General features: G+C 39.4%; 1 protein-coding gene across 6 annotated transcripts in view; it reads right to left on the bottom strand.

The window, feature by feature from the left end:
• Positions 1 to 15,699, bottom strand: part of Ss18 (SS18 subunit of BAF chromatin remodeling complex) — a 67,079-nt gene that overhangs the window by 38,595 nt on the left and 12,785 nt on the right. For all 6 annotated transcript variants that reach the window (XM_052741584.1, XM_052741582.1, XM_052741581.1 and 3 more), the window contains one exon: positions 14,014 to 14,098. In XM_052741584.1, the coding sequence (XP_052597544.1) occupies positions 14,014 to 14,098 (85 nt within the window). The remainder of the gene's footprint in view (positions 1 to 14,013; positions 14,099 to 15,699) is intronic.

Below are 15,699 nucleotides of genomic sequence, written 5' to 3' on the forward strand. Positions count from 1 at the left end.
ACTCTGAGACAACACAAGCAACCTGGAAGGGCTGAGAGACCAGCCAGCTGCACAAAAAAAAAAACAAAAACAAAAACCAAAGACCAACTGAGCTGCTTGGAAGAGGCTTAGACCAACTAAGTCACCTGGAAAGGCACTCTCCAACCTGTTGAGCTGCCTGCAGGCTGTGCAGTGTGCTCCAGGTACCCAGCTTTTGTAAGCTGTCACCCAAGCTGGGGTAGGCTTTGGTGATGCAGCTATCTAGAGTCATTTCTGATTCTGTAAGCAACCCCTCACTCATATTCCCATAAGTAACTCCAATAAAACACGTTGGTTCACCAAGTTGGACTTTGGTGGTATCTGTACCAAAGTCTGTGGGCTCCCTTTCTGGGGTGAACAGGCAAATGTGTTGCATCTTTCCAGGAAGTCTGTCCCATAACAGTCACAAATGAGGTTTTTGTTTGTTTTTCACATTGTGTTGAAAGGCCTGTGGACTTTAGTCATGTTTAATGCAAGCTAGATTCCTGTCTCACACTCAGCAAGAAAATCCTTATTTGGAAACTATTTCTAGGCAGAACTGTTTAAGTCAAGAACACAGGAAACTAAGAGCATAAATGAACCCTCCCTGAAGAATGGTGTGCACCGAGATGCTCAAGAATGAAGTACATTCAGGACTTCATGAGTAGTCAGAAGGTAAGATGAAAACTAACAGAGTGGAAGAGACAGCTCAGTGGTTAAGACTGCAGAGTTCTCACAGAGGGCCCGGGGTCAGTTCTCAGACTCACGTTAGGAATCCTGTAAAGACCTCTAACTCCAGGTCCAGGAAATCTGACACCCTCTTGTGGACTCCATGGGTACCTGCACTCATATGCACAAATCCATACATACACATAATTTAAAAAGAAAGAGAAATCAGGGAAGTCAAAGAACAATTTGTCTAACAGATGTCATGACTTAATGTTCAACTTCAGACTTTGTTCCATAACTTCAGACAAGAATGTAAGCCTTTCATTTAAATATCAAATTAAACAGCAAGCATGAAGTCCCAGAACGCATGTGAAACCTGGATGCATAGCATGGGCATCTGTAATCCCAGCTGTCCCATGGGGAGGTGGGAGGCAGAGATGGGAGAATTCCCAGAAGCTCACAGGCCAGAGAGCCTAGAGGACTGATACCTAAGGTGAACCTGACCGCCACATATGCACCCTGGCATGTACCCACGTGCAATGCACAAATGCATCCATAAGCACAAAAGCAGGCGGAAGGGAGTGTGGAGGTGCCATCTCAGCAGCAGAGCGCTGCCCCTAGATTCACTACAAAATGGCGGAGGGAAGAGAGCAGATCAATAGATGTGATACAGCAACACACACACACACACACACACACACACACACACACACACACACACACACACACACACTGCAGTCTTCACAATGCTCTACAGCAACAGATGCTCTTTCACTTTACTTATTGTACTTATAATAGTTATATTAAATTTTAGTCATAAAGGGCCTTAAATGATGCTCTGACAGAACACTCATTGAACTTAAAAACTAAAATCAATTTTGCTAAAGCTTTTGGAAAAAAGAAAAGCCATTAATTATCACCCACGGGCTTTTCATGATCTTAAATGTAACATCACCCAAAAATTACAGACTAGAAAATGAAGGTATTATCTAAAATGTAAGACTATGTGTAGATGTAACCAACCGTCTTATTAAATAAGAAACACAGACCGATTCAGAGAAGAAAGCCAAGAGGTCAGAGCTAAGAGCCTTACTCTTCCTGCTTCAGCCAAGAGACCTCTCCGAAAGGGGACTACTTCCTGTCTGTTCGTCTTTATATAGACTGTCTGTTCTGCCTTCTTATTGGTTGTAAACCCAAACACATGACTGCTTTGTCACTGCCTGTATGTACAGCCCTCCAGGTCCTCTATGGTATTGAGATTAAAGGCGTGTGTTTCCAATGTTGGCTGTATCCTTGAACACACAGAGATCTACCTAGCTCTGTCTACGAAGTGATGGGATTAAAGGCGTGCACCACCACCGCCATGCTCTTGCTATGGCTCTAATAGCTCTGACCCCCAGGCAACTTTATTTATTAACATACAATTAAAATCACATTTCAGTACAAGTAAAATACTACCACAACTATGTACTCTGAATCCATTTTTATTCATAGACCAATCTTTCATTCTTTGTATATAAGTCATTTACAATTACAACTACCTTTAATAAAGTTAAAATTTAAGACATATAATTGGTTAAAGTACTATTGCACTTTTTGTTGTACTATTTGGAATTCAGTATCCAAAATGAATTAAATGAAAAGTAAGACAAATAAATAACTGCCAGCAGCCTTCTTGATCCCAATGTGCTTCTGTGTGCTTAGTCTTATTAAATGAATATCTGTTCCAAATCCTCTTCCTCAACCCTGTACTGAGTCACTGCGCCCTGGCCGTCCTACTCCAAACTCTTCTGGACCCAACAATGCCTTGTCTCAGGAAGGCTCCAGCTCTATACTGCCTTCACCTTCATCTCCGTCACCCCATCAACATTTATCGACTGCTCTCCTAGATGCTAAACACTAGGGGTTTTTATTTAACCATCATCATAATAATAATGGTAATATATAGTACTCTTTCTCAGGGTATGTGAATGATTCATAATTTAACTCATCAAGTGAAGTTGATACTGCAAGAGTATGAACTCTATTTTTCTGAAGTTTCATATACCATAATATCATTGAGTGCTTCATTTAAGAATCATCCTTACTGTCTTCAGAATCACCTCAGGCCTTTAGAGCACAGAGACACACCCCATCCCCAGACAACTTAGCTACTGGTAGTTTTAAGTAATTTTCTTTTCTGGATGATTCTGAGATGCGACCATGGTTGAAAATATTAGACAACATGATATCCAAAAGCTTTCCCAATGCTAGAACTCTTGATTTTATGGATTTAAAATGAACTAGTGCAACAAAAGACTATTTCCCCATGAAAAACTAATAAAAAATTGAAACTTATATTGAATTAAGTTGGTCTCTCAAAAATTTTAAAACCATTTAATTGTACACAATGTGTGTATGTGTGTAAGAGAGACATACTGAGAGAGACATACAGAGAGAGACAGACAAAGAGAGACAGAGAAGGCTTCACATAGCCCAGGCTGGCCTTAACTTCCCGCTTCTCCTGCATCTACCAAGTGCTGGATTTCCAGGTGTGCACCACAGTACCCGTCTAAGAGGAGCTATTCTCCTGTTACCACAGCCTTCTCAAAGTTATCCTCCCTCCTGCGACATCTCCAAAGCAACTGTTCACCTTCTGGGTAATTTTTCATTGGTTTGTCTGAATGTTTTCTGAGGTCCCTCTCTATAGCCCTGGTTGTCCTGGAGCTCACAATGTAGACCAGGCTAGCCTTGAACTCGATCCGCCTGCTTCTACCTCCTGCCACCACACCAGGTGTCTGGATGGTTTTTAATTACTTTCAAGTGTCCTTTTCTTTACAGGCTCATTTCTACATTTCCCAAAACACTACCCCCTTTGTGAGCCCTGCTCCCTCACATCCACTGAGCCCTGCTCCCTCACATCCACTGTGAACCCTGCTCCCTCACATCCACTGTGAGCCCTGCTCCCTCACATCCACTGTGAGCCCTGTTCCCTCATGGCCATAAAGGACAGACCACTTTATTTTCATCTTTGATGGATGTTAGGCAAAATTTTATTTTGAAATAATGAAATATACCAAATAGCAATGCAGATATGAAATTCATGAGTAAAACAGAATATGGAGCAGTGAATCCAGATAAATGGATCTGAAATGTCTTTTTTCCTATTTTTAAACATGCATTATTAGTTATAATAATTAGATGTGATAATATATAAATTTTCTATACTAACTGAATTATAAGGAAAAATGTAAACTTTAAAAACAAAAGCATTTATAATTTAGTAACAGATGATACTATAGGTTAGAGATTTACAGCAAAAATTTCAAATTTGTCACAGTAGTTTCTCATAAAGTATTACATTATTGTTTCCCTTATTCATTCATTTTATGCGTATGAGTGATTTACCGACATGTATGCACATGTGTGTTACGTATTCATCCTAGATTGAAATATGCCATCCTGCAGAAAAGCTCTTTAATAGGCAGGGAGGTAAAAACTGAAAATAGATTCAGGAAGTCCCTGAAGCTGAGCAGAATCACTAACCCATTCCCTGCCAGAGTATGCAATAAAAGCTGAGAAACACTCTCTGACTAGAGGAGACAAGACAAGCTATAAAGACAACTTTAAGACAAGATGAACTGCAAAGAGGACTCTGAGCCCAGACCAGCTGCATGGAAGTAGCAGAAGCCAGCCGAGCTTCCTGGAAAGGACACTCTCCACCCTATGTGAGCTGCCTGCAGGCTGTGCAGTGTGCTCCAGGTCCCTAGCTTTGTGAGCTGTCACCCACGCTGGGTGGGCTTTGGTAATACAACTGTCATTGAGTCATTTCTGCTCCTGTACATAATCCCAATGAAACTCACTGGTTCACCAAGTTGGACTTTGATGGTATCCATACTTTGGTCTGTCGTGGGGTTCCTATCTGGGGTGAGTAGATGTGTGTGTTGTGCCTCCTCAGGAAAAATGTTGTCATGTAACAGTGCACTGTATGCATTCCTTGTACCCAAGGTCAGAAGAGAGTTCCAATTCCCTGGAACCAGACCTACATACAGCTATCAGCCACCTAAACTGCAGTGAGTTTGAAGCCAGCCTAGACTCCATGAGAACTGATCTGCAATAGTAACATGATGACGACAATGCAATGGGATTCTGAGTTTTAAAAAAGCTTGAAAAACACCTCAACACAGAAAAATCAAAGCCAAAAAACTTTTTCTTTAAAATCAGTAACCTATGTGTGTCAAGAATGACAGAAAATTCACAAGAGAAAATACAAATAAATTATTCTAAAAAACAAATCAAGATTCCCATATATCCTGTTTTTAGAAAGATTATTCCATCAACTTTATAGAAATATTTTTAAAATGCTACTAAAATACCAAAAGCCACATCTTACCAAAATAGACAATGTACAAAATATAAAAACATAAATTCCCTATCTCCTTAAAAAAATATTTTTTCATACAAGGGAAACTAGATTCAGATACTTTTCTATAGAAGCATATCAACCATTTAAAAAGTCACGTTTAAAACACTGTTTCAGATAAGAAAAAGCAGGAAAACTCCATGTCATTTTATGAAGCCTACTGCAATCCATACACAGAAGAAGCACTGTAAGAAAGGAAAATCAGGTCAGTTACCAAGATGCAAAATCCTTATAAAGCATAATACAGCAGGTATTTAAAAGGACAGTGAGCAACCTGGGAGGGCGGGCAGTGCGCACACGTGCGCACGCACACACCCACACTCACCCACACACACCCACACCCATTAACACAGCACCTTGGAAGCAAAGGCAGGATTCTGAGTGCCAAGGCCACCCTCTGCTACAAAGCAAATTCCAATCCAACCTCAACTATAAAGAGACGTCCCATCTCAAGGAAAAAAAAAAAATAAAGGTAAAGGTAAGTTACACACAAGAAAGTTCACTATGAAGCAGGATTCACTGGTGAGTTTACCAGTGTAAATTTACCACACTGACAGCAGATTATAAAGAAGAAAAGCACAAGCTCACCTCACTAGGTGCAATATAGTCAAGTTACACACTCCTAGCACACCAGAAACCAAAGCAGACCTACTTACTTTGATCAAAGTAATAGATCTAACCTAATACTAGAGCAAACATCATACTTAATGGTCAAACAGTTAAAGTCTCCCTCTAAGATCAGGAAGTAGACAAGGATGTCCTGTGTTATCACTTCTAAGAAGAGAAGGTGTCAGGACTGGCAGGGAACAAACAGAATTCCTGTTCACAAATGACAGAACTGTGAATACAGAAAGCAAAACACTAGCAATTAAAGACAATGCCCAAGAGGCTAAGATTCAAAATCAACCACATTTCCGTGCAGATGACAGATGCAGTTAGAACAAAGTTTAAAAACCACAAAGACAGCAGCTAGAGATGTTCACCCAGCAGCACAAGCCTGGGACCTCAATACCATCACTGGAACTCACAGAAAGGTAGAAAGCACAGGGTTGTCCTCTGATCTCTGTGCGATACTATGTTTTGTATTCTGACAAACAAAGCTTGCCTGGAGATCAGAGGGCAGAGCTAACCATAGAGGCCTGGAGGTCTATACAGACTGGAGACAGGAAGTGCAGGATAGAGACCGGATCTCAGCCCTTTTGTTCAGAGGATTTGGAGAGGTAAGAAGTCACTGTTGTCTGATCTTTCCGAGTTAATTCCAGTATCTGAATCCTGGTTTTTATTGATAAGACTAATTGGGACTACACTTCATCTGGCGTCCAACTTTTGGGGCACGAATTCATGAAAAAGCCACATGCCTGAGTCTTTGCAGCTATTGCCACACACTGGAGCTGCACGTGGGGGCTCCTGCCACAGTCACTGCCCCACAAGTTGGGTTTTTCTTTCTTTCCCCGACAAGTCCTCTGAGACAGTCTGGGAATTTTCTATTGCAGTCTCTCTGAAGCAAACTCCACAGGCACTTTGGGCTCCAAACACTGCCAGAGTTAGCCCCCACCACCAGGCAGCTCCCAGATGTGCTTCTTCCACACGCTCCCCTGTGTGCATTTTTCAGACAGACAGCTCCCTCTCCCAGGGATTGTGGGCTGTCCCTGGACCCCCTCTTCCGGTTGCTGCCACACTAGGTAGCTGCCTTGACAGCTGCTTGAGTTTCTACTGTTCTACGCAGCAGCAGTCAGCCTCACACTTCACCATCATCTTCAGCATCACTGTCAGCAAATTTGGTGAGACAACAGGGAATTCTTAAAGCGGGGAAATAGTTTTTTTTAAAAAAAGTTTTCTTCCCATGTTGAAAAATGGGAAACACTAGTATGATGGAGGAAGTTAGGTCTCTGTGTAAATAATGAATGGTTTAAAAATGCAACAATTAAAAGAAGAGATAATCAAATTAACTGGGATTGACATAATGTTAATTATCATTCTGGTAATTCTTATCCCTAAAAAAGTTGATTGATACGAGTGCCAAAATACAAGCCTTAGAAAAACTGATTAAAATAGATCACAGAGATAGCCAGACAGGAATTTAAAGGAGAACCAACCTCACCATTACATTATAAAATTAGAGAGGAACAGCCCAAGGCTATCAAACAACCAACCTTAATCTATCAGTCACCCTACAGGAACAACTGACAAATGACAGGCATCCCCAAGGCTGTGTAAGAGCTGACTGGATTCCTGTGGAAATGTTAGATTTGAGGAGATTTAAGGAAACAATAGTTTCATATGGCATGCATTCACCTTTTGTGAAGCAGATGTTAAATTCATGACCAACTAGTAACAGAATTGTCCCACAAGACTGGAATGACTTGGTTACAGCAGTATTGGAACCTGGTCCTCAGTTACAGTGGAGGACCTGGTGGAGAGATGAGACTAGGACCATTGAACAATAAAGTAGGGCTAGAGGTAAGGAAATCTCTCAAGACCAGCTTCTTAGAGAGGGCGATTAAGGTGACAAAGACAATCACTATATGATGAATACACCCTGGTTTTATGCCATGCAGCAGCTTCAAATGCTTGGGACAGAACTGAAGAAGTTAGAAAAAGAACGGAGTCATTTACTAAAGTTATACAGGGCCCAAAAGAAACCTTCACTGACTTTTTACGAAGATTGAATTCAGCTATAAACAGAATGATACCAAATTCAGAAGCTACACAAATAATAATTGAATCTTTGCCTTTTGAAAATGCTAATTCAAAATTCAAAAGGGTAATTAGGCCTTTAAAGGCAAGATCAGCACCCATAGAGGAACGGATCCGAGATACAGTCAATACTGAATTTCATAATCATGATTATGCTTAGATAGGAGAGGTGATTTCCAAAGACTTGAAGAAAAAATCAAAACGTCAAGTATTTTAACTGTGGCAAACAAGGTCACCTAAAAAGGGATTATAGACAGGGCATTCCTAGAAATAATGTTTTTTCGAGGAAAATCTAAACAGAAGGCCTATGCCTTCTGGAGTATGCAGAAGGTGTGGCAAAGGCCAACATTAGACCAATGAATGCAGATCAACAAGAGACAGACAGGGTGACCCTTTGCCATAGGGAAAACACCTTGTGGAGGGGCCTCTCACATGCTTCCATGTCAAATTTGGTTCAGTCATTCCCTGTCACTGTGGGGGAAATTTCTCCTCAGAGCAATTTAAGGACCTAATTAATGCCTATTGTAAAAAAAAAAAAAAACAAAAAATAAAAAAACATACTGCCCTGGATGATAGAACAGCTTTAGAAGATGAAACAAAAACTTCAGGAGAAACTATATAGCAAATATTTTCGTAGGCTTTTATAAATGATCAAACACCAAAGCTAAAGGTACAAATAAATGACATTATGATTGAAGGTCCTGTAGACACAGGGGCAGATGTAACAATAATTACACCAGAATCTTAGCATCCAAATTGGTCTCTTCAGGAGATATTCAGCTTTTAGGGACTAGAATTTTATCTGAGGTAAAGCAAAACACCAGATGGGTCAAATGTATAGGGCCAGAAAGACAAAATGGAAAATTAAAGCCATATGTGGCTAATACAACAGTGAATTTATGGGGACATGATTTGTTACAGCAATGGAATACCCAGATTAAATCCCTCCAATCTCAGAAACAAACCATAAACTTACTTTTGTTTTTGTAAAAACTATTTAAAAGGTATTATAAGTAACAGTCACCGGCCATTCTGTTGTGCTTTTTTTTTGGGGGGGGGGCTCTTTTTGGGGGTGCCTGTGACCTAGCTCCCAAATAAATCATACATGGAGGCTTATTCTTAATTATGAATGCCCGGCCATAGCTTGTCTTAGTTTCTAGCTAGCTTTCCCTAAATTAACCCATCTATCTTTTGCTTCTGGGCTTTTCCTGTTCTCTAACTTCTGTGAATCTTACTTTCACTCTGTGGCTGGCTATGTAACTGGGTGGCTAGCCCCTGGAGTCCTCCTCCTCTGGCTCCTAGATCAGATCCCTCCTCCAGATTTCTCCCTCTATATTCTCTCCCTGCCTGCCAGCCCGGCCTGTCCTTTCTCCTGCCTCGCTATTGCACAGCTCTTTATTAGACCATTAAGTGTGTTAGACAGGCAAGGCAACACAGCTTCACAGTTAAAGCAATGCAATATAAACAAAAGTAATACACATTAAAATATTCTACTACACCATTCAGGTTGTGCAAAAAGAGGGTATAACAGCTGTTGATCTTTCAAAGGTACCAACAGCCCTACCTTTAAAATGGTTGACTGATAAACCTGTCTGGGTGGAACAATGGCCTTTGGCATCAGAAAAATTACAGGCCCAAGAACAGCTAGTACAGGAGCAGTTAAATGCTCAACATATTGAAGAATTGACAAGTCCTTAAAACTCTCCTATATTTGTTATTAAAAAGAAATCTGGAAAATGGAAAATGGTAACAGATTTAAGAGTTGTTAATAAGGTGATTCAGCCAATGGGCTTTTTATAACCTGGAATTCCCCTGCCTTCTCTATTACATAAAGGATGGCCTATTATAGCTGTTGATTTGAAAGACTGTTTCTACACTATACCTTTACAAGAAAAGGACAGAGAAAAATTTGCCTTCACAGTGCCTACTTATAATAATTCTCAGCCTGTTAAGAGATATCAATGGAGGGTCCTACCACAAGGGAGTGATGTTAAACAAACAGTCCCATCCTATACCAATATTTTGTACGACAGCTGAAGGAAATGATTCATGTACAGTTTGCTCAATCTGTAATTTACCATTATATGAATGCTATCTTACTAGCTGATTCAAATGTAGATAATTTAGAGAAAATGTTTGAAGTAAAAAAAAATTTTGCCTTGTTGAAAACTACAAATTGCTCCTGAAAAAGATACCATTACACAGAGACTGTATAACAAATGATACAGCTAGCTATCCAAGACTTGACAATTATCCCAATTTTTTTTTTCAGGATGCCTAAAAATGGTGTCACCTCCAGACAGCAGGAATTAAACTTAAGAACAGGATGCCCACCTTCCCAAGAGGTGGGGTGGGTGGTTTTTGATCGTTCAGTGGGTATGGATATCTGTCATCATTTAGGGGAGTTGATTACAAGTTTCTATTGGTAATGGTCAGGAAAAAGCTGAACAAAGGAGATTAGATTCAGAGATCTCATTCTAAAAAGAAAAAAGAGGGATACAGAAATAACGGGAAAAAAAGGTAGATTATTAAATCTACTTTTTTTTTTTTTTTTTTTGGTTTTTTCGAAACAGGGTTTCTCTGTGTAGCTTTGCGCCTTTCCTGGATCTCGCGCTGTAGCCCAGGCTGGCCTCGAACTCACAGAGATCCGCCTGCCTCTGCCTCCCGAGTGCTGGGATTAAAGGCGTGCGCCACCACCGCCCGGCTAAATCTACTTTTAAACCAAGCAAAACAACTACTAGTTTTAAATATTTTACAGTGATATGGATTTTTGTATATTGATACAAATTTGAGGTTATTTGTTATACTGTATATATGTTTCTATTCTTGTTTAAGATATTTTTGTATATTGATACAAATCTAAGGTTATTTTTGTTAGAACATACTGTACATATGTTTCTACACTTGTTCAAGGTATCATACCTATACAGCTCATTTAACAATGTAATGTAAATTTCTAGTCGTTGAAAAGTTATTATTATAAAGTAGGATAATAAAGAAATGCAAGTCAATAGTTAGTCACCTATTACAATCAAACTTGTAGTCATGTTAAATATGTTTTCAAAGTCAAACATATATTTTAGACAGGCAAGTGGTCTTCAAACACTTCAGAGATCTACAGAATATAGCATTTAAGATGTTCAGTAACATAAGTTAGTTTTTTGTTTTGTTTTGGTTTGTTTTTTATGACAATGAGACATATCTGCTCTGGGCAGCACCAATCTACTTCGGAAATAATAGGCATTGGAGAACCTCCATATGGAGTTTACTTTCTTTGCAACAAAAGTTAGCCACTGGGCAAGGAACTGCCCTTGCACTGACTGCTGACAGTATGCTGTCCAAACTGGACAAGTGGGACACAAAAGAAAGTGACAAGGTGGGACAGTCCTTTCAAAGTCCTGCTTCATAGAAAAGTCTGTCAGATATTCTAGGCCTGCAGACCAAAGATGGATGCCCCCAACGTTGAAGAACCTTGGGTGACTAACCAAGCAGCCAGCTGTTTCTGTTATTTTTTAATTTTGGAAGTTGTTTGTTCTGCACTTCCTGTTTACTTGGGTAATATTACATCCTTCTCAGGTCTCTGACCGAGTTGAAGAACAGACAATTATAGTTTTGTTTTTAACAAATTCAGAAAAGACACTCACAATAGAGGTGTAAAGTACATAAGGTTGAGAGACATCAAAAGAAAGTTTTGGGTTGGTAATGCAAGTTAGGTCAGAAGGTGAATTAGGTGCAACACTTTGGACTCACCAAGATAGGATAGATAATGGAGTATTTTCTCTGAACTTGTCAAATGTTAATGGACTAGACATTGTTAATGTAATTATTGCCTATATATATTTGTATATAGTTATTACAATTACTGTATATAGTTTTTCTATGCTAGTTAAAACCTTTGCTTTATATTTAAACAACAAGGGGGAAATGTTGTGTAATATTTTGCTTGTGTTCTGACAAATAAAGCTCACCTGGAGATCAGAGGGCAGAGCTAGCCACTGGTTAACTATAGAAGTCTGGAGGTCTGTACAGATGGGAGACAGGATCTCGGGTCCTTTTGGTCAGAGGATTTGGAAAGGTAGGAAGTCACTGGTGGCTGCTCCTCTGCTTCTCTGATCTTTCCGCTTTTACCCCGATATCCTGGTTTTTATTGATAAGACTAGTTAAGATCATGCTTCAGACCTCCACATGAATGCTGTGGTGCACATGTATGTATACACACACTGAATGAAGTGCCTAGCACTATACCCTATGAGAGCAGAAAGATGCTTCAGGAGAGAAATCCAGAAACTTAACTGACAGATACGAAAGGAATGAAAAAAGAATGCTTATAAATGCTCTTGATGTGGAAGACTCAATTTTTTTTTTAAGGTGTCAATTCTTCCCAAAGTCCAGGTAAGAATGAAAATCCCAACAGGATTAGGCAGAATAATAATCTGACATGCTGATGTTTAAGTTATATGGACATTTGAAGAGCTCACTGTATCCAGGGCATTCTTGAGGAGGGAAGAGGGAAGAAATGTATTATTAGGTATGACAAGATTATGGAATTTATTTAGAAAGACCAACACAACAGAGGTCCAACACAGATCCACACATATTCCAACACTTGATAAATGATACAAGTGGCTAGACAAACCAGATAAAAAAATCATCCCCAAAGATGCTAAGACAGAGAAGTAGTTGTTTGGAAGCAAACAGAAGAAAGCCCATTCCTCCCACAGTCCGCAGAAATCAACTCAAGGATAATGAAGTTTAAGGCAATATCCATACAAACTATTTCAAGTTCAAAACTAAACACATTAAATATGCCCAGGAGGATGCAGCTTAAGGCCAAGGATCTTATTGTCGGGGTACTCTTATGTTCTTACACAGTGCACTATAAAGCAATCAGCTACAAACTTGTAGATGAAGACAAGAGATACCTACAAAATCGGAATTAGGTAAAAATAGTTTCTGAGGGTGAACATGGTGGTGCATGCCTTTAGGAAGCAGGGGCAGGGGGATCGCTGTGAGTTTAAGGCCAACCTTGTTTACATAGCAAATTTTGGGCCAGTCAGGGATACAGTGAGACCTTGTCTCAATAAAATAAAATAATTGAAATAATTTATGGAAGTAGAAACACCACTTAGATCTCAAATTCTTAACATTTTTTTCTGATTCTGTCTACTAAAAGTGTTCAACATCCATGAAAATCTTGTAATAACAAATGTTCCAAGCATTCAAATTGGTCTCTGGGTAGTAATCCCCAAATAAATGAAGAGGAAATGAAAGAAAACTCCTTGAAAACTCCAATTCTTGAGCATAAAAATAACTAGACTACTATCTCAGACCTGAAAGCACCATACTGTCCTGACAGGATCCAAGAGGAAATCCACAGCACCTAGAATATCATCAAACCCAGCTCTGAGTCTCTACCTAATTATCAGTTTGTGCACTGAGATGGAAGGACATGTTATAAAACTGGAAGACAGAATTCAGAGTATGATAAAAATCTGCACAGCACTTGGCTCAGTTTACCCAACAAATAAATGGAGATATAAAAGGACAAACTGTTAGGTACACCAACCAGTGCAACACCAGGATTTTGTCTGGACATGAGGTAATCAAATAAAGTTGAGTTTGTTGAGTGAAGAGATAAAACTTGAAAAGCAATTGGACATTCATTGATGTTGAGAAACTGATTTACTTTGTTGTGAAGAACAGCAGTCCTGAAAGGCTAAAGATTCATATGCAAGTGTTTAATACTGAAATGATAGGAAATACCCCAGATACTTTAGCAATTACTTAGTAATTAAAAATAAACTAAATAGATAGGTAGACAGGTGAATGGACACAACTTCCCCAGGCAAGGGAGTGTTTTAGATGAATTAATTCAAATACTCAAATTAGATGAGTAAAACAGTCCTGCATGTAAAGAGTATAGAATAGGCTCGTGTTCTTGAGATAATTCAGAGCTTCTGACAAAAAATTGAAAATCACTGAAACAAATCACGTTAAATCACACAGCTACAGACTTGACCTCTCAAACACACACACACACACACACACACACACACACACACACACACACACACACATTGACCTCACATACTTTCAAACACACACACAGCTATAGACATGGACCTCACACACTTTCAAACACACACACACACACACACACACACACAGCTACAGACATAGACCTCACACATTTTCAAACACACACACACACACACACACACACAGCTCACATGTTTCAAGGCACTTACTGCTGGCAGCAGAGACTGCATATTTTGATTAGAATCTGCTATTGTAGCGAGGTATACCAGGTTCGTATGCAACATCTGCTGATACCTATTAAAATAAAACAAATACCAGTATTAAAGAACATCTTCCTAGCTACTTAAATACAAGCAGCATTATAATTATTATTAGAACTTAATGAAAGATGTGTTAGCTGAACACCAATAGCACTTTTCCTATTTCCTCTGCAAAACAATTACAAAAGACACATAACACATTTAGGGTAAGGGGGACATAGTGATCCCACCACGTGCTAGAGAGGCTCCGCTCCTGTCACTGTGCACCTCCCTCACTTAACAGAGGCAGCCGCTCTCGCTTTCTCCTTACCACTGAGGAGTCATGGCTGAGAGACTGCTGAGTTACACACGATTTCATGGCTGCTCAAGGAATAACCGACGTCCAGCCTCAGACACACAGTATATTAGGTTTTACAAGAACTAAGATAAAGAAGTTCAATAAAATATGCTTACCACCCCACCCCACTGCCCTCGTACTTCCTTCCGCTTCTGCTGTGGTTGGTTGTTCTGAGACAGGGTCTCATTATGTGGCCCTGGCTGTCCTGGAACTCACTATGTAGGCCATTGGTCTCAATGACACAGAGGTCCACCTGCCTCTGCCTCCCAAGTATAGACATGAACAAAATGACGGGACACTGAAATCATTAACAATTCACTTTAAAATAATAGAGCAAATTCTTAATACTCGGGCTGTATATCTAAATATAACTTTAAAAAATGGCTTTTAGTAATAGTGCTTAATAATTAAAGTTGCTTTATAATTTTATTTATTTATTTTTTATTTTTATTTTTTTTTTTTTGGTTTTTCAAGACAGGGTTTCTCTGTGTAGCTTTACACCTTTCCTGGACTGTAACTCACTCTGTAGCCCAGGCTGGCCTCAAACTCACAGAGACCCACCTGCCTCTACCTCCTGAGTGCTGGTTAAAGACATGCACCACCACTGCCCAGCAGCTTTATAATTTTTAAACTCATATAAAACCCAAAACTGGCAGTAACCTAATCACTGTCTGGTCTCAGTGCATGAACACAGCAAGTTCCATACATACAAATTTAAAACCTACACCAAAATGTACCACTGTTTTAAGATTTCATTTTCCAGAGGCCAGGCCTGTGGCCCTAACACTTGAGAAGCTGGCACAGAAACACAGGCTAGTCTAAGAATATAGCAAGACCAGGTCTCAAAAGACAAAACATCATTTATTATAGATACTAGCTATAAATTTAAAATGAATGTCAATGAATTTCATTTATTGTACTCAAATAAGTGAAGCATTCTAATTCAGATCCAAATTGAAACACTTCTCTAACCTTGTTATAAATCACGGATTTCACTTTTCTAACAAGGAAAAGCCTGGCTCTTACTGATCACAAAGCTTCCTTCCACACTGAGAAGCCTACACTTTTAGTTCCATTCTTCACATATAAATGGTCCTTGGATAAACAAAACCAATGAGTAATTATTATGGTTAATTATAATTAACTGACAGCAAACAGAAGCTGGGACTGTTTCATAATTTTCTACAAGTCTCATAGGGAACTTAACACTACTCTAGACAAAAATAATCAGTCTTTTTTTTTTTTTCTTTTTTCCTTTTTGGAGACAGTGTTTCTCTGTGTAGCCCTGGCTGTCCTGG

This window comes from Peromyscus californicus, unplaced genomic scaffold (assembly GCF_007827085.1).
Source record: "Peromyscus californicus insignis strain IS unplaced genomic scaffold, ASM782708v3 Scaffold_17__1_contigs__length_78620276, whole genome shotgun sequence".
NCBI classification, from domain to species: Eukaryota; Metazoa; Chordata; class Mammalia; order Rodentia; family Cricetidae; genus Peromyscus; species Peromyscus californicus.